Consider the following 27777-nt stretch of genomic DNA (forward strand, 5'->3'; position numbering starts at 1 on the left):
TGGTTATCGCCTCGTGGACATGAGGTGGTCCCCTCATTGAATGGTAAAAACTGCTCTAACCTTCAGCTGGGGTGTCCGTGACACCGGCCAGGCTCTGAGGGCTCATGCAGTCTGTCCCACCATGACTTCTCCCTGGGGACACTTGCCTGGCCCCCCTGAGGCCCCTTGCCACAGCACTCAGTGGCAATTTTCCCCGGGTCTGGTCAGCGTAGCTGTGAGAGACCCTGGCAGCAGGAAGCGCTGTTGGCAAATCTGTTTGGCAGCTGATACCGGGGACGGTGATTTTGTGCAGCCTCTTGTCCTCTGTTGTGGTAAATAGCAGATAATGACATTTCCAGGCCGTGGCGTGGCTCGGCGCCACACACCTCACTGCTGCCTGCCAGCTGCCAGACTTCTGAGGCCTGGGATTCTTCACGGCTTTCAAATCGCCCCCTTTGTTTCCGGCTGCGATGTCTCCTTATAGCTGCTGGACGATCACCGGCTGCAGCTCGGGCTCCATTTAGCCTGTCCTTCTGTGCCCCACAGGCGGGCACCAGGGGCAGCATACCTGCTGACCAGGAGGCCAAAGGGAGAATGGGGAGTTGGTTCCTCTCCCCAAGGCTCCTGTTAGCTTCAAAACCAAGACTCAGGGCTGGGGATGTGGCTCAGTGGTACAGCACTCCCCTAGTTCGCATGAGGCTTGGGGATGCTTTAGCCTCTTTCCTCACCCTTATCATCCCACCTTCTGTGGGAGAGAGAATTCCTCCAGGGTTACTGATGTGGGAACTGAGACGGAGGGGGAGGATGATCTGCCAGCCCTTCTGGGGACCCTCATGCACAGAAACCACACCCGAGCGCAGACAGGACTGTACTTGAACCCTCCAGGGGGAGAGACCTGAGCGCCTGGGTTCCTAGCTCAGGGGAGGGGCTGCCGTGCCATCGCCATGTAGGGCCCCTTACCAGGCCTCTGACTGCCTCCCACTTTCCAGCTCATTCTCCGGTCCTCTGCTTATTCATCTTGCTCAAGTGCAGCTCTGATTATGTCACTCTGCTGCTCTCCCTGAAGTGTTCGGTGGCTCCCCAGAACGCCTGCAAAATAAAGTCTAAATGCTGCCACATGGTGCCCACGGCCCTCAGTCCTTTCCCCGCTGTGATCTGCTGACTTTAGTAGCATAAATGAAACTCGGGGCTGTAAGGGCTGGCCCTGCCAGGGCCTGGCCTGTCGGGCTTTCCTTGGAGCTCTGTCCTGCCCATGCCAGGGTCTCTAATTGATCATTAGAGCTGTTGCTCTTAGAATATAAAGAAGCACCAGGGTATTTATCTAGTCTGCTGTGTTTTTCAAATTAAAAACAAAGCAGATCCGTTCTAACAGGCTTTTGCTGGCTAGGAAGATATTTCCTGTGTCCCTAGTGCTGGAAAGAGACAGAGAAGAGAGTATTTTCCCATAGACCAGCCTTTTGAGGATTACAGGAATCCCAGAAAGGCAGACGGGCCAGTGCTCTATCCCTGGACAGGGGGAGCTTCTGAGGGGCAACAAACGTCTCACACTGAGTTGGCAGGGGCAGAGGTCTCCTGACTGTGGCCAGGGACTCTGGGCCAACTTGATTTCTGGACTGGCCATGTTTATCTGCCTTCAGTGCAGGCCTCCCAACTCTCTGTGGTCCAGCAATTCAAGTTAACCATGTGGCTGCCTGGTGGCCAGCTTCAAGTCGCAAGGCTGTGCTCTGGGTCCCTTCTGCCCCTCTTTCCTAGGACCTGGCCCCACTTGGCCCTACCTTTTCTTACATTTTCCATCCCGCCCAGCGCCAGCCTCCAGCCCGAGCTCTCTGCTTGCTCCCCCATGGGCCTTCAGGAGAGCAGGGCTGGGCTGTGTGGCCTCTGCCTCTCACCTCAACCCCATTTGTGCCTGGCTCCTTGCCCCCAATGGCTTTCCTACCACTCTGCCTATCCCCCAGCAAGGGTGCTGCTTCTCCAGGGTCTGCCTCTAGCCACTTCTTAATGCTTTCTTCCCCTCACTTAAATGTTTATGGAGCATCTAGAGTGTGCTGGGGAACAGTCCAGGCTCTGAAGCTACATTGGAGAACCAGGCAGGCGAAACCTGGGCCTCTGGAAACCTGTTCAGAGGTGGTAAGATTGACAGCAGGGAGCACACACCAGTGTGAAATGGGAAATCCCCAAGGCCTCTCTGCTCCCCAAGTTCCAGAGCTTCAGCAACACTGTGTGCTGCTCCTGCCTCTCCTGTATCTGCCACTCTTACCTTTCTCCCAGCCCTGGTTCTGTGTGTCACCCGCTGCTCTACGGCTCTTCCAATGGAGTCCAGGGAAAAACGCCACAAACATCAGTGCCCCACCTTGTCTCCTTGCTTACACCACCCCCGCCCATCCTGATGGCCAGCAGGGTGGTCTCAGGACAACCCTGCAGTCCTTCCTTCCTTTCCCTCCCCTCCCATAGGGCTCTAGGAATTCCATTGGTATCTGGGAATGTTCCAGAAAAAGTGCCTCTGCAAATAATGTGGAGGACAGATCCACTGGGAGGAGGACTGGGCCCATATTCTTAGCAAATGCCCTCTCCCTGAAACTCAGGTCTGATCATGGCCCTCCACTACTTAAATGCCACCAGCGGTCCCATGTATCTAGGGAATCCCAACCCCTGCAGTGACTTGTTCGCATCCCTCAGCCCTGTCCTTCCTTCCCAACTGACAGCATCAGGTGTCTGCTGAACCCTGGGGATTAAATGTGGACGCTGTTGAGGGCTGGGAATGTGGCTTAGTGGAAGAGCATTTCCCCAGAGCGCACAAAGGCCTGGGATCAGTCCCCAGCGCTGGGTGGTGGGAGAGTCCTCTCTCTCTAAGGACTCACAGCCTTAGAGGGGCCCCATCCCGGGGGAGAGAAGTCCTGTGTGATGCACTCAGTGGTGCTCTAGGAAAGGCAGCCCACTGTGGGGACACAGTGGGAAGAAACTAGTAGCAGGAACTTAAGAAGTGTTTGCTGATGCCCTTGACATCTCTGGCCCTGATCTCAGCTAACATTGCTGTCCAAATTCTAGGGATAGGGCCGTGGAGGGTTAACTCGAGGCTCCAGCCTCCCTGCCTTCCATCATGGAGATTTTAAATCTTCCAAAAGCAGGGCTGTGACTTCACATCTTTGGGGTCAGGCCCTAAATATATGGGGAAATGCCAATCCAAGGGCTTTTTGTTTGTTTGTTTGTTTTTACACCATCACCCAATACAGCATACTTCTGTGACCCCTGGTCACCCGAAAGTGTGGGAATCTCTTCCTGCTGGCTACCAATCCATTAAGCTCTAGATTTTCCAGCTGAGTTCTCCAGTTCAGCCCTGACACTTGCTACCTGGAGCGAGGGTCAGCCCACAGGTAAGACTGTACCCGACTTTAGATGCCAGTTGCAAGAATGCGGAGGACCAGCTGGCCATAAATGAGGGTTCCCAGAACCCATTCTTCGATTCAGTTAGTTTACAGCTCACAGACTCAGGGGAACACATTCCCTGGTTTATTGTAAAGGATATTATTATAAAGCGTACAGAGAGAGATGTGTGGGGCCAGGTGTGGGAGAGGGTGCAGAGCTTCCATGCCCTCTGCCCCATGCACCGCCCTCCAGCAACCTCCATGTGTTCTGCTGCCAGAAGCCCCCAGAGCCCCGACCTCTTGAGATTTTACGGAGGTTTCGTTACACAGGCATGACTGGGCCATTAGTGATCAGTTTCATCCTTTGTCCCCTTCCCTGAGGTTGGGGGTGGGGATGAAAGTCCCAAGCCTCTAATCATGCCTTGAAATTTCTGGTGTGCAACCCCTATCCTGAAGCTCTCTGGGGGGTCACCCGCCACTTCATTAGCATAAAAGTCACTGTTACCACTCTGGAGAGTCCCAGAGTTTTTTGACCTATAGGTCAAGAAATAGGAATGAAGACCAAATACATATGTATACGTTGGGGGTTGCTTCTTTTGTTTGTTTATTTATTCTAGTGTGGCACTGGGGATTGAACCCCGGGGTGCTCTGCCACTGAGCTACGTCCCCAGCCCTTTTAAATTTTTATTTTGATTCAGGCTGGCCTCAAACTTGCCATCCTCCTGCCTCAGATCCCCAAGTCACTGGGTTTCCAGGCACATATCACCATGCCCAACTATACATATATTTCCCAGTATCACAGGCCCGCGGACTGCTCAGATGTTCTGGAACTATAGAACTTTGGAGCGAGGACTTTCTCTGCCTGCCCCCCCCCCCCTCCTTGCATGGTCAAGACTGACCACGGGGAGTCCCCCATCCGAGGCCATCCGAGGCGAGGCTTCACGGCAGCCCTCAGGAATATCAGGCTCACTTGAAGCCCTGGGCTCAGGCAGCCGAAGAGACGGGACATTTTCAGAATACAGAATGGAAAACAAAAGACCTGGCCTCTCGTTTTCTTGCTTTCTGAGAACCAGACTCCCTTCACAGAGCCTGGGCTGATCCAGGGCGCAGGTGCTTCTGGTGAGACAGCGTATGTGGGAGGCCCAGCCCAGGGCTGCTAGAAAGCAGAGGTTTGTTATGCAACCAGGGCTGGGCTGGGGGAGGCAGGGCCTGCTCTGGGGCTTTGTGCTGCTGGCATGGCCGGTGTCTGTCTGGAAAGTTTTCACCATTTGTCTCCAGGGGATAGCTCTCTCCACCTACTTTCTCCCTGGCTCCCTCAGAACCCATGAGGCCTATTAGCATCTCCTCAACAAGTGTGCAGGTCTGCAGCAGAGGTGAGAGGCGCAATTGGGGGTGAATTCCAGCATAACCTGTGCAGCCCCTGACAGATGCCCTAAGCTGTCTCTGCTTCGTGTCCATTCTCGTCAAAAGCATGATCCCTGGAAAATGCTCACACTGAGTCTAACACAAAGCATCCCTTATATAAGCTCTTGCCTGTTTTATTTTTTAACTTTTTTTTTTTGCGGTGCTAGGGATTAAACCCAGGGCCTTGCACATGCCAAGCAGGCACTCTAGCACTGAGCTACCCACCCAGCCCGAACTCTTGCTTTTATTATTATGTTCCTGGACCTCCATCCTGGCTCTGCCACCTCCTCTTCACATGAACTTGGCTGAGCACCCCAGTCTCTCTGGGTCTTTGATTCCTCATCCGTGACATTCCGATCATCAAGCCTCCCCCCACCTGGGCCGTTGTGAAAGTCAACAAGATTAAATGTGGTAATGATAATGTGTGTTGAGCGCCAGGCACGGAATAAGTGCTCAATAAATGGTGGCTATTATCGTTCTTAGGAGTTATGAGTCTAAGTTACATGGCGGGGAGCAAGACTGATGTGAAGCCAGTTTCCCCCGCCACCTGGGCCTTCCCCTGCCCTAACTGCTTCCCAGCCTTGAAGCAATTTGACTTGGAAAGGCGAAGGGAGACTTTGGTGGGAGAGCTGCCAACCACTGTGGGATGGTGGTGGTCCTGGGAGATGATGGACAGAGTTCAGTGTGAGTCCCCCAGTGATCTGGGTGGAGACACACGGGCCCGCAGCCTGGAGGGCATGCTAGACCCAGCTCTGGCTTGGGCGTCATTTCCAGGAGGCCAGGCTCAGTGAAGAGGGTGCAGAAGCAAGGGACAACTTCTTTTAGGGCTAAAAGTAGCAAGGAGGGCCCCAGGACTGTAGCCCCCCCGAAGGATTTGTTGTAGGTTGCCTTAGTGACGGGGCAGGAGGGTTATGTTTGAGAACGCAGATGGAACTGACCTCAGCAGAGTGCTTAGTGTTTATGCACATTGATTTCCAGTCCTCTGTCACCCCTGGGGAGAATCAGTGTCATCACTTGTCCCCACACAGAGTCCCATAAGATCCTTTGATAGAGTTCTGGAGTCCACCCTGTGGTATCCTGACCAAGAATTGTTGGGGGTCTTTTAGTTCTTCTGCTGAGGGGACTTTACAGTTGCATTTACCTCTAAATTTTGAAAACCCAAGCAGGCACCCTTAGAGAGATACAAAGACTTTCCACCTTCTTTTTTAAATGCAAACTGAAATTTCAAAATAATATTGTGTTTGAAAAAAGTGAACGTGATATTGACTCCGCTTTTCCGGCTGCATGTGTCCCGTCCTCTGAACTCAGAGGATCTGGCAGCCCTGAGAGGAGAAGGAACCTGGTTGGAGTCACAGACTGGTGGCCACAGTGGGACCTCAGTGGAAATGAGCCTGTGACAGACTCATCAGCCTCTGGGGCCAACATCGGGCCCTTACCAGAGATGGCCAGCACAAGGAAGCTGTTGTGGGCTGTCTCCTCTGGCCCTCTAGGGACATCTCCCTTGTCCCTTCCATGTGCATGATTCTTTCTGTGCAAGTGTTGCTGTAATTGCCCCCTCCAGCCTTGGTCAGCCCCTCTGCTCTGTCCATTCAGACCAGTGTTTGTATGTCTTTCCTTCAGTGCTCAGTACTCCCATGGGTACTTCTTAACACCTCATGCTGGACACACATCTGGCATCCACTGTGTCCCCCACAAATGCCTGTTGAATGGATGAATTCCTTAGGACCATGTACCACATTTTGTGTGTCCCCCTTCAATTGTATGTTATTAGATTCACTATCGTCTTAAAACTCTCCTCTCAGCTTCTGATGGGACAGCCCCCTCCCCTTTTGCCCAGGCTCTTGTTGAAACCATCGCTGCCTCCGCTGTGGTTCACGTTATCCATCCTGCACACCCCGTCAGCTGGATCCAGATGGCCCACCGGAAACAAAGCAGAAATCCCAAACATAGTCTCCCTGTCTGCCAGGGGATGTGGAGACGAGCCAGGATCAGGAAGGGTTAACAGAGGCAGCGTACTGGGCCACTGTCCTCCCTGCCCACCCTGCCCCCCCCCGCCCCGCCAGCCCTGTGGTTCATCTTGTCTCAGTCCCCTGATTTCCCTCTCAGACCCACACACCGTGAGACACAGTCACAGAAATGATCCAGAGACACATGGAGTCATGATATCTTATTATGTGCTCTGTGAATGTTAATCATCAAGAGCAGAGGCCGCTGACTTCTTTAACCCTCCCCCTCTACTCAGAGGTGGCGGTGACTGAGTGGCAGGGGAGGGAGGCGTGTCTTGAAATCTGCAGAAAATGAAGGTGCTTTCGTTCAACTAGGGAGAGGTGGCCTGGGGCTGGCAGGCGGTGCCCGCATGTCAGCAGCTACTCTGACCGAGGGTGGTCAGTGGTAATGGCACAGCCCTCAGGAAGCCTGGCTGCGGAGGCCTGACCCTCCCTGGCTAATTTACCTGGCCACTAGCAGCAGGGGTGGAAAGGGCTGGAGGGTCCCTGGCAGGACACCCAGGTGAGAAGTATGGAGAGAGAATAACCTTCCTTCCAAAATCTCTCTCCAGTCACTTTCTGTTTCTATCTCAGACCAGACAGCAGGTGGCTGACATTCTTAAGGATGTGTCTCTCTGGGCCCTGTCTGTGACAGTATTTCTGGGTGGTCAGTTTCTGGGTGGACTCTGCATGCATTCAGCCCTGCTGGCTGCCTGGACGGTGTCCTAATGAATGGGAAGAGGGGCCAGGGCCAGGCTGTGCCTGCTCCCACCTGAGGTTCAATGTCACTTGTACTTCTGGAGGGAGGTGTGGCGACCAGGAGCCAGCCCTCAGCATGAGGAGGGTGAAATTGAGGCCAGGCTGCAGGGTGAGGGCTTGGAAAAGCATCCTGCCCAGGCAGCCAGACCTGGTTGGGGCAGTTGAAACCTACATCTGAGGCACAGAGGGAACAGCGTTCACATCCCAGCTCCCCACGGTCAAGTTATTTAACTTCAAGTCTCAGATCCCTTGTTTATAAAACAGACACTATAATACCCACTTTATAAGGTTGTTGTGAAAATTAAATGAGATTCTATATAAAACAGCCAGCTTGGTGCCTGGCATAGCATAAGCACCTACTAAAGGGTATAAATGTTTATAAATTGTACATCAGTATCTGAACTGTATGTACTTAAAGTTGTTTGGCAGCGGGACCCAGGCCCCCCATACTGAGTCTATGGCAAAAAGGCTATTTCTAATCTGTCCACCAAGCAGGGCCAGCGTGCATCTGCAAGCCTGGCTGATCATGTTTCATGGCTTGAGCATGGCTGAACTTATGGGGGGATCAGTGACCCAGTGACACTGACTGGTAGGGTGGGTTGTGCATGAGGCTAACTGTCTTCCTTTGAGTCACAGTCAACAGCTGAGTCCTGTCTCCTACATATGCTGCCAGCTTAAGTCTGTCCTGGCCTGCGAAAGTCCAGATCTGATCAATAAATGAAGTTGGGGGTGGGGAGTATGAGAACACCTGCCTAAGGTTTTTGAAGCTCTGGATTCAATCCCCAGCACTAGGGGGGAGGAAAAAGAAGGGAGGAGTGAGGAAGGATTGGGGCAAGTGATTTCTTTAAATAGGAATGCAGTATGTCTATTTAAAATAGATTCTGAGCTGGCCAGCATGCCTATAATCCCAGCCACTGGGGAGGCTGAGGCAGGAGGATCAAGAGTTCAAAGCCAGCCTCAGCAACTCAGTGAGACCCTGTCTCTAAATAAAATACAAAAAAAGGGCTGGGGATGTGGCTCAGTGGTTAAGGACCCTGGGTTCAATCCCCAGTAAAAAAAAAAAAAAAAAAAAAGGAAAAAAATGGATTTTGACTTTGCACAATCTGATTCACATTTTGGCCAGTATCCTTCCAGGTAGTCGTCTGTGTACAGATAGACTTTTCAGTGACCAGGTATGTGCGTGTATTTCTACAGTGGAGCATCATACTATGCAGACTGTTTATAACAAGCTTTTTTTTTTTTTAACTTGATTGCGCATATCACTCCATTTCATTATATATACAGCTTTGTCATTATTTTTGTCACTTTTCTGTTTGCATCATCATCATTTTTATTGCTGGCATAGCTTTCCACAAAACACAAGAAGATTTTTCATTTTGCCGATTTGATTCTAGCATCAGGAACACAGCATGTGGTGCGGAACACAAACTGGAGCCTTGTTCCTCACGCTGCTTTCCTTGTGCGTGTGTAGAAGGCATTGGGTTGTACCCACTTTCCCCCGCTTTATTGGCGTGTGTGGACAGGTCCTCTGCCGTCATCGTTTACAGCATAGTTCCTGATGAGAAACTCTCTAACCTACCAACTTCAATTCACTGTAACTCTTGGGAAAGTCTTTTATTTTATTATTATTATTATTATTTAATTTGGTACCAGGGTTTGAGCCCAGGAGCATTTTACCATTGAACTACATCCCCAGCCCTTTGTTTTATTTTTATTTTGAGACAGGGTCTCACCAAGTAGCTCAGGCTGGCCTCAAACTTATGATCTTCCTGCCTCAGCCTCCCAAGTCACTGGGATTACAGGTGTGTGCCATCACAACCAGCCAGGAAAGTTATTTTCCAAATTTATGAACCCCTCTTTCTAATATGACACTCATTAAGGACAAAGGGTTGTACCTTGTTCATCCTCAACATTCCTAGAACAGTGCATTACATGCAGAATTGAATAAATGTTGAATTGAAGCACCCAATATTTTTTAATTAACCATCTTAGGCGGTGGCACTGCCTGTAGTCCCAGCTACTGGGGAGCCTGAGGCAAGACAATCACTTGAGACTAGGAGTTTGAGGCCATTCTGAGCAACCATAGCAAGACCCCGTAAAAATTAACTATCTATCTTCGATATTCATTTGTGCAGGGCAGTGTACATTTTCTAGGCCTCTTTGTATAGAATATTTGAAGGCAGTTTCATCCTTTTTGATTGACAGCCTCATGAACGTCATTTTCTGTGTGGTAAGTGATAATATTGCCAAGCCCTCAGGGCCCATGAAGGTGTATATGGCCACTTGCCCAATTAATAAATGACCCCACATGGCTGTTCCACGAGATGGGGATGCCTGCTCTCAGGACAGTTTCCTTCCCTCCCCTCCATCGGTGCTAAGCCCCTCTGTGTCCTTGGTGATGGCCACAATTTGGAAAGCTGTCCATGGAGCTTGGTGGGACCTGTGTGGAGTGGCCAGGGTGCCTGGGGAGGCCTTGCAAGCTGACCTTGATACAGAGTGTCTGGTGCTTTCTGACTGACTCTCAGCTATGGTCTGGGATGGGGACAGCATGTGATGGGGGTTCCAGGAGGACACTGAGGAGGGCACCAATCAGGTCTTGGAACAGGCCTGCACACATAGGCGGCCTATAGGATGCACCCCTGGAGTGATGGGGTAAATATCCCTGCTCCCCACCTTTAGCCAATGACCCTTAGTCATTTCCTCTGTGCCTGACCAGCTGGACTCACACTCTTGTCTCCTGAGAATGGGGCCCGTGAGGCCAGCAGACCCACCTCCTCCAGACCACCATTGCTGGTCAGCCCCACTTGGTGTGGATATGAGTCACCCTGCCAGGGGATGCTGAAGGAGCATTTTGTGTTTCCAGGTGTCTTGTCTCCCCAGCAGATTGGCCTATTCCAGGAGGGACCACATCTCACCTTCTCAGTTGTAATCCTATAAGTAGTTCCGGCCTCTCTCTACCTTTGTTCTGCAAATAGCCATGGTGCTAGGCATTAGGAACAGGACAGTGAAGAGAAATAGACACAGCCTCTGCTCCCGGGAAGCAGACAGGTGTAGAAGCCAGGTGTATGGTGGCACAGATCTATAATCCCAGCCGCTTGGGAAACTGAGGCAGAAGGACTGCAAGTTCTAAGTCAACCTCAGCAACTCAGTGAGATCCTGTCTCAAAATAAAAATACGTAAATAAAAAAGACTGGGGAGGTAGCTTAGGGGTAAAGTACCTGTATTAAAAAAAAAAATTGCTGGTGTTTCTGCTGAGTCTGAAGGATGCATAGGCTACTGAGGAGACAGTGTGGTCAGATGCATTCCAGACAGAGGTTGTGGCACATGTGAAGGTCCTGTGGCAGAGGTAGAGCAAGGACCAGGGACTAAAGGAAGGCCAACCTGTCAGGAGCACAGAGGCTAGAGAGTAGGGGTGGAGGAGGAGACAGGTGTGAGTGGAGGCCGGCAAGCCAAAAGGGTCCAGCCCAAACTGGCATCAGCACTGTGCAGAGTGAGACAGGTCTTCAACAGACATATCAGGAAGCCTCTGAAGGCTGCTGAGCTGGCAGGGATGGGAGAAATGACATGATTTGATTTGCATCTTGAAAAGATCAGTCAGACTGTGTGTCAAGAGCCAGTTGGAAGCAGGCCAAGGTGAGGGTGGGGACGCCTGCCAAGGGGTTTGTGGCACAGGCCAGGCACAGGTGGTGGCAGTGTGGATTGGGGAGGGGTGCCGGAGGTTGGAGAGACACCTGGAGTTCTTGGAGATGGGCCCTTTGGTGGGGTGAAGGAGAGTGAGCACCGGGGACGGTGGCTGGGTTTGGGGCTATATTTATGTCCAATGACTGCTGTGTCCGTCACTGGAAGGGATGCCCTGGCAGAGCTCTGTGGGCCTTGCCTCCTCTGCACGACGCAGTGAGCTAAGCACATTCACCAACTGTCTCCCTGGCCCTCCTAGCTGGGGGCCTGCTTGTCACCACTGATTTACAGACGAGGAAATGAGGCCGAGGTAAGCGCCCAGGTCAGGATTGCCTCCAAAGTGCACCCCTGCTCTGTCCTGTTTCCCATGGGCTCAACCCCAAGGCACCCCCTTCCCTGTGTCCTCGAGGCTGGGACATACACAGGCAGAGGGGTGAATGGAAGGCTCGAGACAAGGTGACCAGAGAGGACGCACCGTCTGCAGGCCTTGATTTTTGTCCTTCCTGCTTGGAGTCAGGCCCAGCAGCACAGTGTGGTTGTTCAATGCCCAGACGCAGGTCCAGGAGGCAGGATGCAGGAGGTGGCCGAGCCCCAGAAGCCAGTGCTTACGTGCCCAGGGGCAATGCCACTCCAGGGAAACGCATCCCAGGCAGGAGGCAGGTGGCTTTCCCTGGGACCTGAGGCTGTCCTTCACAGGGAGAGGCTGGCCTGCCCTCTCGTGCATACACTTTTTAAAATACCAGCTGCTTCTTTTTTGGTATTGGAACCTGGAAACAGAGCCCATCAGGGGGAAAGGCTCATTATCCTCTTATTGATCTGAGATTTAATAAAGCAGCAATTATGAGTGATTTGAACAGGAGCCTGTTATCTCTCTGTGGTCCAAGCCTCTCAGGAGCATCTTGTTCCTGTACCTGCCATAGACACTATAGGTGCTTGAAGATGACCAAGAGATGGCAGGAACTGGCTGTGGGGTCCCCCAGGGACGGCTGGTAGTTAGAACACAGGGCTGTGCACACACGGGGGTGGGTGTGCCTTGTCATGCCGCCTTACCCACCCCCCATGGGGCTCCCAAAAGCAAGGGATAGAAGGAACATTCTAGAAACCCCTCCCACCACCCTGCCTGCCAAAGGTGGAATTGGAGGGGCTTTCTTCCCACCCGAAAACCACAGTCCTTATTGGAACCTGGGGAGCAAGCAGCACTGCACCCATCCTCTGTTGGGGAAGTAGGGGTTCCCCCGACCAGCAGGGACAAGCCACTGTCCCCCTTCCCCACTTCCGACCCCAGACTGGAGCTGACTGACAGCCTTTGAGCCCTTCTCTTCTGGAGGGTGACTGGTGCATGCTGTCCCTGTCCCCAGGCTGGGTGTCTGTGTTCCTGGGTCTAGGGGGGAGGACAGGACAGTTTTCAGTCCCTCCTTCCTCATCCTTCCCTGCCCCCAACAGCATAGCTATGTGATCAATCAGAGAGTATTTACCAAGATCATGTGCACCCTGATCCTTCAGAACCCTGCTTGCTCGTCACACCCGTGATGCAGCCAAGCACCCTGTCAGCCTGGGCAGGGTGAATTCCAAGCCATTGTGCATAACTAGGGCCACAGTGAGGCCTGGCCCCGCCCTGTTCCTCAGTGTCCCTAACACAAGGCTGTGCTCCTCAGGGTGACCCACAGGTGATAGTCACATGGACTAAGGAATCGGCTTTCAGGGAAGAGGCAGATGGGTGGAATGGAACTGCTGCTTTGTGGAGTCCTGCATGCTAAGTCTGAGGGTCCTGCAGCCCTGCACCACCCAGCAGAACTTCCAGCCAGATATAAGTGTCCTGTTTCTGTGCGGTCCTATATGTGGCCACCAGCTAGGTGTGGCAGTTGAGTACCTGAAAAGATCGTAGTGCCACTGAGGAACCATTTTGTTTCGTTGAAGTGTATTTTTTTTTTTAATTCCAGAGTTCAATCCCAATGTCTCCCACAGGGTAGGCAAGTGTTCTACCACTCAGCCACACCCTCAGCCCCTAATTACACTTTAAACATCCACCTGTGGCTGGTGGCTACTGCAATAGATAGCAGAAGGCTAGAGGAGAATCATGCAAGGTTATAGAACAGGGTGTGATGGGGGGTGTCACTAATCACAACAGGGACTGATGTTTATTGCTGGTTGCTTTTCATGCGTGTCTAAGTGAATTCTCAAAGCAATCCTAGAGGATAAACATTATCCCACTTTACAGATCAGAACAACTGAGGCTTAGAGAGGTTTTCTTGAGTAGTTTACCCAGGCCTGCCCCTCCTAAAGCCTGTGTTACAGGCACCATGCTACACTGCCTCAGCTTGAGCTAACATGACTGTTGACAGAGTTCACGGTATGGGGGTTAGAGCACCAAGGAGGACTGGGGACTCTTAATAACTCCAGGATTGAGAGATAATGCACCCAATTCTAGAGCTTCCAACATACAAAAGCAGAAAGAAGGGCCCAGTGATGATGGGGGTGGGGGGCTGCTAGGGACTGCATGTTTGTGTCCCCTCAAACCCCTGTGTTGACGCCCTCTCCTCCTAGGGGATGATATTTGGAGGTGAGACCTTTGGGAGGTAATTAGGGTTAGATGAGGTCACAAGGATTCTACCTGAGCAGAGCCAACTCCCTGATTGCCCTGGTGCCTTTGTAAGAAGAGACCAGAGTCTCCTCTCCTCTCCTTCCACCACGTGAGGACACAGTAAAAAGACCACTGTCTATAAACCAAGAGGGGGGCCCTCTCCAGCACCCATCATGTGGACAGCCTGATCTGGGTGAGGAAGAAGTTTCTGTTGTCCCAGTCATCCCATCTAGGGCAGTTTTGTCAGAGCAGACTGCACTTAAGACAGGGCCAGGACTGCACGGTGCCCTCCCCTTGGCTGTATGGCTGGGGGAAGGAGGTGACCACGCTGTGCAGAAGGCCGAGGGATGTTGGTGGAGGAGCTTCTGGGCCTGGACTTCCTGTCTCCTAGAAACCTCTCTCTTCCTCCTGAGCGATAGTTAGCTCAGGAGAGAGCCAGCTCTTTGGCCTAGAACCAGCACTGGGGAGTGTATGAGCTTCTGCTGGCTGCGCCTACATGCCCAGTGAAGTCTTTGTCCCAGGGTCATTCTGTGTCCCTTCTCTGCCCGGTCATTTAAGAGCCATCAGCCACATCCTTAGGTACAAGCCTGAGCAGAACCCTGATTGCCGTGGGCACTGACTTCTGGGAGGGGAGAGCATGATGGTTCCCCTGAGCTCTGAGAAAATATCCTGCTTTGCCATTAACTAGCTGGGAACTGAAGCAGTTGGTGACATTGCCGGCCTCCATTTCTCCATCTGTACAATGGGAACTGTAACTCTCCCTTCATACGTCATGTCCAGGGTCCCCGCGCCTTTCACACATACGTTTGGCAGCCATTGGTGTTTTATTCTCACCTGATTCTCAAGGTCTCATTCAGCAGCCTTGGGAGGAGCCACACAGAGTTTAGGGTGAGCCGTCAGCAAAACCCCTAAGAATGCAGCAGGAAAGTCTGGCCTCTCTGAGGGCCATTTTGCACACATGCCCTCTGTATAGGGCATCGTGGAAATTAGCAAGGAAAACAAAGCCACTAGGTTTCAGCCCCTGCGTCCCCTCTCCTAAGAGAGGTCCAGGTTGCAGCCTGAGGCCCACCTTGACTGATGGGGGACCCTGCCCTAGAGGCATCAGGATTGGGGATGAGAGGCAGGAGGGGTAAAGAGAGGCAGCCCTCAAGGGAAGGTCGGGGATGGCAGCTGGGGGTCCAGGGAGACAGGCTGCTGGTCTGTGGAGAGACTCACCTCCAGCCTGGCAAAGATCCGACACTCAGGGCTGACAGAGGTGGCCATCCCCACCCCTTTCAAGAATCCTGATGGCTCAGAGGGCAAGAAAATAGCAGCAGACAGTGCCCAGGAGACCCTCCCAGATGTGCCGGACCACCACAGACCCTCGGCCTGGGACCTTCCTGAGAGCTGGGGAGGGGCCCTGTGATGACTGGGACCTGAGAAGGGCTTCTCTGCCTCTTCCCATCCCTTCTCTGAGAGGGATGGGCGCTTGGAGCCAATTCTGTTTTATTTGGAAAAAGAAAAGAAAAGAGAAGTGACGTATCTCACACCTGAGCTTGGGATGGTAGCCAGTCCGTGCCCCCACCAGTGTGTCACAGCCTGTCTTCCGAGTGCAGACTCTCTCCTCTCCTCTCCTGCAGCGCCCAGGCTCAGCCACCCAATCAGGCTGGTGACACATGCTTTGGGAAGCCAAGTTGGTGACATTTCCCTCTCCGCGGAGAGGTGCACTCCTTGCTCAGTTGGCAGCCTGCAGCAAAGGCCAAGTAACAGATCCAGCCTTCCCTCGCCTGGTGCGGGGGGGTGGGGGGGTGGGGGGGTGGCAGGGACTGGAGAAAGCCCCCTCCTCTGCAGGCACCGGAGGCCCCGAGTCCCCTGAGAAGGAGCCACCGTCACCATCACCATCGCTGAATCATGCCCGGGGTGGGCTGGGAACCAGTCTCAGCCCCAACAAATCCACCTCTGCCTCCCTGTGTGTTTATTCTGGCCTTCTCAGTATTGCTGGTTGCCGTGCCTCTAGGGGAAGCAAAATATGTATTTAGACGTTACGTGCTTAAACAACTCTGGAGAAGGAAAAAACACTGGGATCGGAGTTCTGGCTATTTCTGCATCCTGAGGAAATGATATCATGGCTCCAGAGTCAGTCCCCAACCCAGTCCCAATTCGCCGCAGGATGTTGGGCAAATTCTCAGATTCCTCCATAGCCCAGATGCCTCACCTGTAAAGTGGGCCTTGTGTGCTTGCACAGGGGGGTCTTGGGATCGTTTTGGGGAGAGGGCTTGGCATTAAGTACACGCTCAAGCTTCATTGGGGTCCTCTAACCTGACAGGCAGGTGTGTGAGCTTTTTGCATGGTTATGTACAAACAGGTATCTTCTGTGCTGGATGACATTCTTCCCGCCCACCTGTCCAGGTAGCCAGCAGCACATGCTGTGTGAAGGCCGCACCACATTCTGTTGTGTTCGCCTGGTTCTTCCCCTGGTACTGGGCGTTTGGGTTATTTCCAGTTCTTTGCCGCTGAAAATGATGTAGCTGTGAATATCAGCAGATTTTTTTTTTAATGAGGTCCTAATAGAATATAATTATGGGGGTAGAATCAAGGCACGGACGGCATACCTCCACTGAGCCTCAGAGCCAAGCGAGGGTGTCCGTGCCTCTTGGATGATCTGTCCTTGTATCCCGAAGCAAAATCCATCATCCCTGGGAAGATGCCGAGGTGACTCTTGTTTCTGATTGTCTCAGCCCCTCCTCACCCGAGGGGGAACACGCTGAAGTATTAACACCCCTGTGTCCTCTCTCTTGTAGAAAGTCTGCACCAAATGTGGGATCGAGACCTCCCCTGGCCAGAAGCGGCCCCTGTGGCTGTGTAAGATCTGCAGTGAGCAAAGAGAGGTAGGGCCCTTGGGGCAGCAGGGTCTGGGAACACTCACATGTTAGGCTACATGGTGGGTCGCCGGCAGGAGCCTCTCTGGAGGTCAAGGAGGGACCATCCAGGGGTGTCCAGAGGAGAAGGGTGCAGAGGGACAACAAGCTTGGCCTACCACCTCCATACAGAGATGGCAGCGGGCCCCGGTTCTGCGCTTATGGAGTCTACGGTTTCAGTGGCATGTGGCATTTGTGCCGGCGGGGGGGGGGGGGGGGCTGTAATTGTAATTATCCATGTTGCACATTTACTCAGTTCTTGGCCCTGTGCTAATAAGTTCCTTAGGTTTATTCATTCATTTCCTCCTTGTTCAACCCCATCAGTGGCCACTGTTCTTATCCTTTTTTCCTGGTGGAGAAATAGAGACACAAGTGGCTAAGTGACTTGTGGACACTGAGTTGGGGGAGGAGCATGGAGTTGGGAACCAAGCGTAGCCAGGGCCTGTTGCAGTGCGCCACCCCCCCCCCCCAAGTCCTTTCTGGGGCTAGGGTTGTGTCATTTCAGTTCTGACCCCATTTCAGGGGAGGAAATTGAGGATGCTGAGGCAGTATCTGGCGGGGAGGTAATAGGGGGGCCCTAGAACTGCATCTCCCAGCCCCAAGCCCAGGGGCTTTCCTCACTGCACCAAGATCAGGATGGAGTAGCAACAGCAGGACTACACAGGTGGCTTCTGGGGAAGGCCATGGGGAGGCAGAACGGGGATAGAAGGAGCCTGGCCAAGGGAGCATGTCCCTGGCTTTCCAGATATGGGTTTGTCTTCTTATTGATCTGACTTGGCACTTGGTATGTGCTTATCATCTGAGGATCCATAAAATATTCTCAGTTCTGGAAAATTCTCGTTCATAGCTTCTTTGACTATTGCTGCTCTGCCGTTTCGTTTCTCTCCTGACGATCATATCTTTGGCAGCTTCTCATCATGGCCAGATCCCTCTGTTCTGCTGCCCACTGTGGATCTCCCTGACCCTCAGCCTCCTCTCCCAGGTGCAGAGCCTCCTCACCAGCCCCATTTTTAGTGACTTGGCCCTGGTCCCCCACCTCTCCTGGGACACGTTAGTCCCCGTATCCTAGAAGAACCATCTCCCAGCAGCCTCCACCCGCTTCTGGCTCTGGCACTCTGCCAACTGAGCCTTGGCTTCACAAGATGTATCGAGAGAGAGATCTTGGTGTTGAATGCATGTAATTTTCCTTTTTGTTGTTTTTAAAATATTTCCATCTGTCGTTGCTGCATGTTGGGAAGAGAGAAGGCGATGGGCAGAGCCTTGGGGAGTGAACTAGTACTTGGCCTTGCCTGGTGGTCCCTGTGCCTCATCCCCAGATGGTGATGATAATGCCCAGTTCACTGAGATGCTGCAAGAATTCAGCAAGATCTTTAAAGGGTGCAAAATGTCTGGCACTCCTTAAATATTAGAAACTTCTCTTCTGCCCCAGCCAGAAAGTCCCTGGGTCTCTGGGTCTCCAGTGGGCCCCTTTCAACTTTCTGATAGTCAGTATCCTCCAGGGAAGAAATTCCTTCACACAGGACCTTGAGGGGAGACACTTTTACAGGATGCATTGATGGTCTCAAATGAGCCATGGGAGGTCAGAGGTCAAGGAGTTGTCAAGGAAAAGAAAGTGGAGAAGGAAAGATGAATTTTGCAAACTTAATCAGCTAGCTGAGGCTGCTGCCCTGTCCGGCCACATCACGAGTTACCTCCATACTCCTTAATAGTCCTGACCTACCACATGCAGGGAGGGCCCAGCCCGTCCTAATCTCCAGAGCGCTCCAGGGCCCAGAAAAGTCCAAAATAGCTTAGGATGAATTTTCTTATCTTTCCTAACGCAAAGAATATGAGGTTATGCATTAGGCTATCAGTTTGTCCTTGAATTTTTAGAAGCCAATAAAACTTCGCAAGATCAAGAATGTTCGCTGTCCTCAGCGTCACCCATTCTGTGGACACACAGTAGGTAGGAATGGGGCAGCGGACGTGCTGATGGTCTGTGTCCCATGGGGACCACATCCCGGTGCTGAGTTTCCTGTGTGCTTTTGGGGTGGGAAGAGGGGCAGGGTGAAAGGTTTCCTAATGCCTTTTCTTTTCCTTAGAAAAATATCTAATCATAACAAAGAGATAGCATCCTAGGGCATTTGAAAATGTCTGATCTGAAGCACCACATAGAGCTGGTTCTGAGACTCTGATAAGAATGTGGTGTTCTGTCTCCTGGCGAAAGCCAAATCCTAATGGAAGAACTTGGGTTTTCTGATGGAAACTCTTGTTCCACTCTGCCCAGCACTCTAATCTGCCTTTCCTTTTGGTGCTTCACTTCCATCATCTCTTGCTATAATTGGAAGTAGTTTTTTTCTGGAGTGAGTCAAATGCAGGTCAAATGTTCCTGGGACTGTCGGGCTGGTGTTGCTGCCTGTTTTATGCACCCGAATGATGCAGCAATGTGAGCCTCAGTCCCTCTGCTCTTGAGGAGTTTATAATCCAATGTGTTTATTCGTTCAGGCAGTCAATATATATTTATTGAGCATCTTCTATGTGCCAGGCAAAGTAGCTCTTCTAATGGGAGAGGGAGAAAACATGCAGAGTCAAGTAAATGCTGTAACCTCACGGGGGACAATAAAGTGCTCAGGGGAAAGGGGGTGTTGAGAGCAGTAGTATGAGTGCTGTTTTACATGGGGGTCACAGAGGAACTCACCGATAAAAGGACATTTGAGCAGAGATCTGAAACACATTCTGCGGATATGGGGGGAGGGAACATTGCAAGTAGAGGGTACAGCAAATGCAAAGGTTTGTGCTTAGTGGCTTTGAGCAGCAACAAGGAGTCCAGCATAACTGGAGTGACATCAAGGTTGGGAGAGGTTGGTCAGAGATGTGGGAGGAGATCAGATCAGAGTGGTCCTTGCAGACCATTGTAAGCACTTTGGCTTTTGTAGTCCGTGAGATGAGGAGCATTTGGAGAGTCTCAGGTAGAGGAGGGATGTGATCTCTCTCTCCACACTCTTAAAGAACACTCTTTCTGCTGTGTTGAGAATAAACTATAGGTTGTCATGTCAGAGCATAGCATCCTATTTTATTTTTCATATTAAATGTTGCTCGGGTATCTAAGATTTTTATCAGTTGCTACTCTTGTTGGAAGCTTTCATTTTACTAAAAGTATACATTTTAGTCTTTTCTGAAATTAATATGGATCACCAAGGAACCTTTATAATGTATAGAAAAGCAAAATACACACTAAAAATATCTATCATCTTACTATCCAAAGAAACTGCTGTCAATGTTTTGGCATGTTTACCTTTTTTTCTGTGCTTTTCTTGTTTATATTGTTGAACCTGTGTTTTATTTTTTAATTTTTTTTAATTATTATTATTATTTTTTAATATTTACTTTTTTTAGTTTTCAGCGGACACAACATCTTTGTTTGTATGTGGTGCTGAGAATCGAACCCGGGCCGCACGCATGCCAGGCGAGCGTGCTACCGCTTGAGCCACATCCCCAGCCCCTGAACCTGTGTTTTAAAATCCACATTGGATCTTAAGTATTTCCCAGTGTGATCAATAACTCCTGGTAAACATTCTCAATGACAGTCTGTCATATGACTCTTCTTATTTAGGGCATTTGTTTCCATTTCTTTCTCTTATTAGTATCTGTATGTATAACTTTTTGCATGCATTTTATTTAATTGAATTCCTTAATGTATTTATTGTGCAGTCTGGGGATGGCACCCAGGGCCTGGTGCATCTTAGGCAAGTATTCTACACTGAGCGACACCCCCAGCCCTTTGCCTACATTTTAGATTATAGCCTCTGGATGAATTCCTAGGGTTCACTTGCCCCCTTTTCTTATAGACCCTGGAGCTTTGTTATGGTTTTTATTGAACTCATAGGTAGCTGATGTGTAATTTGATGCAATTTTTAAAAATAAGGGCACATAGATGGTGTGTTTCCTGGGTCCTTTGCCGCCATGTGATCATTGTTGCCTTTCTACATAAAGGACAAGTTGATAGTACAATTGTTCAGAATCTTTCCCACTCAATCTCTGTACTTGGCCTACCAACCACGTGAAGAACCATCATCAGGAAGAGGTGGCAACTAGGGGAAGTGGTCTCCAGGGAAGGGGAGCAGGGAAACCTGTGAAGAGACTAGAGAGAAGGGTTTTTTAAATTAGTTAATTAACTAAAAAATATAAAAGAAGGAATAGAAACCTCACTGAACAAACAGAACCTTTGCAAAAAGTACAGGCAAATTTGAAAAAGAGCCAAAAGAGTCATTTTTCTTCTTAAAAATAAAAAATATTATTGGGCTGGGGTTGTAGCTCAGTGGTAGAGCACTTGCCTAGCATGTGCAAGGCACTGGGTTCGATTCTTAGCACCATATATAAATAAGTAAAGTAAAGGTCCATTGGCAATTTAAAAATATCTTTAAAATATTATTAATGAATTATGAAACTCACTTGAACTACGTACTTCAATCGTTTCTTAGATCATCAAACCTTGTCATTCTCATTACTGGCTACAGGCATTGCCTTATTATTTGCTGCTTCTTTTTTTTTTAAAGATGGACACAATATCTTTATTTATTTTATTTATTTTTATGTGATGCTGAGGATCAAACCCAGTGCCTCACATGTGTAAGGCAAACTTTCTACCGCTGAGCTATAACCCCTGTACTCATTTGCTTCTCACCAATTTTTTTTTTTTTTGATTCCTGTGTGGTGCTCCCAACTATCTTGCCCGTGATTTCCTTGATCCCAGCTGTCAAGAATACTACCCAGGGCTGGGGCTGGGGCTCAGTGGTGGAGCACTTGCCTAGCATGCACAAGGCCCTGGGTTCCATCCCCAGGTCTGCAAAACAAAAATCAAACAAAAAAGAACACGATGCATTTGTGACCCCACCAAACTCCATTTGCCTAATTAGCTGCTTGGCTTTTAAAAACTAGCCTTCTACACCCGCGTTCCGTTTCCCAGCTCTAGACATGTCCCTCTGTGCATATTCTCATTCTGGGATCTCTGTGGACTGGCACTCTCTTCAGTCACTTGCCCGATTTTCTTGCTGGCCAGTTCATAAACTCTGTCATGTGTTTAAGATCGAATGAAACAAGAAAGGGAACAAAGTGGCCCTCCAGTGGGCTGGTTAAATAGCACATCAGCCTCACCCGGGAAGGGCCCCGAAACCAGAAGGCAGTTCAAGGATGCAGCATAGAAGGACAAGGAGGGTACCAGGGGTTGAACCCAGGGCACTTAACCACTGAGCCACATCCCCAGTCCTTTATTTTTTATTTAGAAACAGGGTCTCACTGAGTTGCTTAGGGTCTCACTAAGTTGCTGAGGCTGGCTTTGAACTGGCGATTCTCCTGCCTGAACCCCCAGGCTGCTGGGATTCCAGGTACACGCCACCACACCCAACTGCAAAGTGGTTCTAAAGGTGACAATGGAGACAGGCACAGATTGAAGCCACACTTGTGTTTTCATTCCCCTTTAACAACCTGTTGTGTTTTAAAAATTTAATAATTAGAAGTTAAAAGTTTTGGTCTGATATGCCTAGGCCATTTTCATTGATTTTTTTTTCTGAAACAAATAGACAATATTTGGATATTTGACCCAGGAAAGCTTTTTAATTACATTTTTGCTTATTTGTACTAACTATTCTGACTTCGAGAGCCCTTACTCATTTGAAGTTTGGGTTTCCATTTTCTGTCTTGCATACTAGTCATTTTCTTAAAGTGGTTTTCTATTTTTTTCATTTTTCCCTCCATTCTGGAAAAATCTTAAAGCTTTTCTCCCATGTCACTTGGAGCATGTTTGTGTGTGTCAATAGCCTAAATGGGATTCTTCAAAACCATCTGTGTACGGTTTAAAGAATCATCATAAAACAGTTGTTCACTAACTACTGCCCCAACCAAGAAATTGATCTTTGCCATGCCTGTGTTTGACATAAATAAGATGGAACCATGTGCCTTGCTTTTCCTTTATCCAACATTATGATTTTTTTTTCTTATTTTACAGTACTGGGGGTTGAACCCAGGAGCACTCTACCACTGAGCCATATCCCCAGCCATATATATATATATATATTTTTTTTTTTTTTTTTTTTTTTTTTTTTTTGAGACAAGTTCTCACTAAGTTGCTTAGGGCCTGGCTAAGTGGCCCAGCCTGGCCTCCAACTTGGGATCCTTCCTTAGCTTCCCGAGCTGCTGGGATTACAGGTGCATGCCACCAGGCCTGGCCTCAGTATTGTGATTTTGAAGTGGATATATTCCTTCCTCTTGTTGCTGTCTCTCTTCCCTGGGAATAAATACAGCCCCCGATGCTTTAGTCCTTCTGTTGATCTTGTCAGTGGCTCTCTATTCCTTTGCTGTTGGGGATAATTCTCCTGTCACCATCCACGTCTCCCAGAACACATGTGTGAGTGTTTCTCCAGCATTTACACCTGAGAGGGCTGCCCTTGGGCTGGGACATGTGCTCACATTCAACTTCATTAGCTAATTCCCAATCGCATTCCAAAGTAGCTGGACTGCTGGGTGCTCCCGCAAGCAGGTGACCGGAGTTCCCTCTCCAGCCACTTCCCTGTTCTCCCTGGTCATTTCTGCACTCTCCTGCCTCTGGCGTGGGTTTGGCTTCTGCTCTTACAGTCCTCCATCATTCCCCTCCTGTGGCCTGTTTTCCTCTCTTGGTGACTTCATAGCCAGTCTTCATCTTTTCAAGGCGCCAATCATCCACTTTTCTCTGAAACCTGGCATGCACATTCACACGTACTCAATATTCTCAAGGTTTTTCTCTTTTTCTGAGTCTTCTGGTTGGCACCTGCCCTCCAGTTCTCCCTGGCCCCAATTTTCTCTCTGTTCACCCATCTTCAGGTGTGGTGAGCTTAGCCAACCAGGGTCGACCCAGAGGCCATGGGCAGATCTCTCCCAGCACTTCCCCTTTGTTTGGGAAATGATGCTCTGCTTTGTGGAGGATACACCTTTGACTCTCCGGTGGCTGGGCCCTCGAGGGCCTTTGGAGCCAGGGAGGATGTAGGACTGTAGCCCCTGGTTTGCGTCTCCTCAGCTCTCCCTCTCTCTGCTCTCCCACACCGAGTCTGAAAAAATCCACCTTCCCAGATGCAGTGCACTGGCTGTGTCTGGGAGTCAAATCTCCTGGGGACAATGGCAGGAGGACAGCCCCTGTGTGGTTCCAGAAACCTGCAGCCCTGCTGGGTCAGGAAGGCTGCCCAGGCAGCTTCTGAGCCCTTCCCTGCCCGCTGGCAGGCAGGCAAGGCCTTGCTGTGCCTCTGCACACTTTTGCCATCCATCACCTGTGGTTGAGGGGCACCCTCTGTGACCTACTGTCACATCCCTCCTGCTCTGACAATTGTGATTTCTTTTTTTAATTTTTGAATTTGTTTTCATTAGTTATAACAGTAGAATTAATGCATTTATGCACTTTGACATAGCATACATAAAGGGGGTATAATTTCTCATTTGTGATTTCTTTTTTCACCTGTTTTCAGGGGTCTGTTAGTTGGGTTGGAAGGGACAGCAGAGGGGGACTTCTAAACACACAGTGTTGCAGACTGGAAATTCATTTAATTTATTGTCTAGCCTTTTATCTCTATCCATTTTTGAAAAACCAGAGTGACTCAGTGAACATCGTAATGTAATCAGGGGAAAAACTAATTGGAATCTAGATTACCCCGGATTCTAGAAACCATTCCGTCAGCCTCTAACAGATACCTGTGGCGTAAGAAGGCTTCTGAAGACTCAGGTGTTGTCTGAGGTGGGGGATGAGCTAGGAAGGGGTAAAGACCAATTTGTAAGTAATTGAAAGCTGATTAATACAATCAGCGCGTTCTCCTGTGTTCGTCATCTGCTTTGTGTTCAGATTTCAAACACACCCTGATTATAACTCGGCAGAGGCCAGGCTGCAGCCAACACTTACTCGGCCTCCCACAGTGTTTTGCATATAAAGGTGCCCGGGAAATGTTTGTTGGTTGAAAGAGAAATTTGCAAAGAAATGTCCTTGCTCTGATCACTTTAGAACCTCTTCCCAGCGGGTGCTTTTGATTTCCCTGGAGTCTTATAGCAGGAAACCCTGGCTGGGGCCAAAGTGCCCATCAGACAGCGGCTGTGTGTTCCCTCTGCCTGCCCCTCCCTCCTGCTTGTTGATTGACAGGCAGAGGGGATTTATGAAAAAGGAAAGTGACTCCCCGGATAATATTGAAACCATCTCCAACTCACAGAGGGTCAGGAGAACCAGGGACTCTCCCCTCCCCAGCCAGTCCCTGATGGTAACTAGCCGTGCCAGCCGAGCCCAGCATCCTTGGCACCTGCCTGCCGGGAGGGTGGCCTGTGCTTGCTGCAAGCTGCCATCTGCTTCTCCACACTGGTTCTCTCCTGGTCCCGCTGTTACTTGCAGTTTGGATTTTTGCTGCAAACAGCTTTGCCAGAGGGCCCCCTCCGCAGGCCCGTGAGTGCGCTTGGGAGTGGGTGGCTGGCGCTGGGGTGGGTGGCTGCCTGAGCACCCTGCCATCTGTGCCTGGCTCACTCTGGGCTGCTGTCGCGGCGTCCCCGGGGGACCCGGATGGTCACACTTCCTTAGTGTGTTGGTTGCCTCCCACGCCACTGTGGCTCTGCCAAGGAGACCCACTATCAGTGCTGCCTCCCAGCCTCCCACACAGGTACAGGTGACAGAAGGAGGAGGCTCCTGGCCCCCAGCACCCCCCAGAGCACTCTGCCTAGGGTGGACCCTCTGGCACACCCTCCCCACCCCCGAATACTGAACCACTTCCACCCCACTCCCCAACTTTGTTTGGGGTGCCTACTCAAGTGTCTGCACTGGAGAAACCTGACTCCATCAGCACGCTGCTCTAGCCTTCCGAGTTAATCGTCCATACCCAGGCATGCCAATGCAGCCCTATTATTGATAGCAGACATTAGCTGAGCACCAACTAGAACCCAGCAGCAAACACCTCTTATCCTCACAGGAGCCAGTGACAAGCATAAAAGGAGCTGTTGTTCCCTGTGACAGATGGAGAAACTGAGGCTTCGAGAAGGGAGGCTACTTGCCCAATGACATCAGAGAGTAATTGACGAAGCCACAAGTACCTTCGTGCAAATGCTGGGCAATGACTTACTTTCTGTTCTTTCCTCATTCACCCAATATTTGTTGAGTATTTGCAACAGGCCAGGCCCTGTTTTAGGCCCTTGGAAAACAGCAATAAGCAAAACACCCCAATATTCTTGCCTAGAGCTTGTGTCCTGATCAGAGGCCAGAGATGGGGAGTTAAGAACCAGACGATTAAAGTAGGAGCAAACTCATAAGCTCATGGTACAGCCTGTTGGATACTGAATGGAAACAAGGAAAAGGAGCACAGGGGTCAGGGGTGTTGGGCACGGGAGGGAGATGGCCATGCTAAAGTCTACCGGCCACCTTGTCACACCCATCAGGATAGCTATTATAGAAAAGCAGAACATATCAATTGTCAGGCTATGGGGAGATCAGAACCTGCACACTGCAGGTGAGGATGTGCTCACTCCATGTGAGCATGGAGGTGGTTCCTCAAAAAATTAGATAGAATTACCGTGTCTCCAGGATTTCTACCTCTGGGCATCTAGGCAAAGGAATTGAAAGCAGGGACTCCAACAGATATTGGTACACGCGTGTTCGTAGCAGCGTTATCCACAATAGTCCAAATGTGGAAGCAACCCAAGCGTCTATCATCAGATGAATGGATAGACAAAATGTGCTACACACATAATATTATTGATATTATTTGGCCTCAAAAAGAAATGATATTCGGACATATGCTGCCACCTGGATGAACCTCAAGGACATTGTGCTGGGATTGTGGCTCAGCAGTAGAGCACCCGCCTAGCATGGGTGAGGCCCTGGGTTCAATCCTCAGCAACACATAAAAATAAATAAATAAAATAAAGGCATTATGTCCAACTACAACTAAAAATAATAATAAATAATAAGCCAATCATAAAAGTACCAATTACCATAGGATGCCACTTAGGTGAGATACCTGGAGTAGTCATATTCATAGGGACAGAAAGTGGGACAGCAGGTTCCAGGGGGCTGGGGAGGTAGTATTTAGTGGCGCAGAGTCTCAGTCTGGGAAGATGAAGTTCAGGAGGTGGGTGGTGGTGATGTGCACAGGGTCACTCACTTAGGACTCCTGAAAAAATGGTTAGAATGGCAAATTCTATGTGCTATATATATTTTTTGTAGGGGAGCACAGGGGATTGAACTTGGGGCACTCATCCACTGAGTCACATCCCAGACTTATTTTGTATTTTATTTAGAGACAGAGTGCCACTGAGTTGCTTAGCTCCTCACTTTTGCTGAGGCTGGCTTTGAACTCTCGATCCTCCTGCCTCAGCCTCCTGAGCCGCTGGGATTCCAGGCATGCACCACCATGCCTGGCCTGTGCTGTACATTTCAACCGTAGTTGAGAGAAAACAAATAGATTAGCCAGGATGGGCCTTTTTGAGAAGGTTCAGCAAAGACCTGAGGCAGGCTGGCCCAGGGGGACAGTTGGCACAGCGTATTCTAATTGCTCAGGGCTCCCCACCTTCTAGGTGCCAGGCCCTGGACTCCCCAGAGGTGAGTGCTGGGAGTGGTAGCAGAAGGCTCTTTGGGGTTGACATGGTCCTCCATGAAGTCCCTGGGCCCACAGGTCCTAGCGTTTGGCTGTGTCACTCGACTGGAATTACTCCGCCACAGTAGATACGCTCAGAGGTTGGTGGTGTTGGGAACACTGTAGTCTGTGGGACCAATCTTGACCACAGCAAGCTGAAAGGTGCCTCTCTGTTTCCATGGAGCAGCTGATGTGATACTGACCTGCTGCAGCCACCCACCCGCCCCTCTGTTCCTGTGTGTCAGGCCTGATGTGTCTTGCTATGCTACCCTCCCATGCACGCCCCTGGGGAAGGGGTATAAAGCAAGGGGGAAAGCATCTGAATTTAGGCTTTTTCTTGCACTAATTTGAATAAAAATTTGATCCAACTTTCCTGCCCATTTTTTAGATGCCAAGTGACATTGGCTGGCACAGTTGTGCCCCTCCCCCTAGTCAGCTGTCTCACAGATGGAGACTGGGGAATTGAGGGTGGCTCCATCCTTCAGGAAGTATTTATTAAGCTCCTGGGTGGTGCCGGGCCCTGGAACCGCA

The 27777-nt window shown here is 50.4% G+C and overlaps 1 protein-coding gene across 1 annotated transcript in view; it reads left to right on the top strand.

The window, feature by feature from the left end:
• Nucleotides 1–27777, top strand: part of Rph3al (rabphilin 3A like (without C2 domains)) — a 148150-nt gene that overhangs the window by 78143 nt on the left and 42230 nt on the right. The window contains 1 exon segment of the mRNA XM_058580074.1: nucleotides 16529–16615. Coding sequence (XP_058436057.1) covers nucleotides 16529–16615 — 87 coding nt within the window.

Source organism: Marmota monax, unplaced genomic scaffold (assembly GCF_021218885.2).
Source record: "Marmota monax isolate L192 unplaced genomic scaffold, Marmota_monax_Labrador192_F-V1.1 WCK01_AAM20220418_F8-fsc00138, whole genome shotgun sequence".
In the NCBI taxonomy this organism is placed as follows: domain Eukaryota; kingdom Metazoa; phylum Chordata; class Mammalia; order Rodentia; family Sciuridae; genus Marmota; species Marmota monax.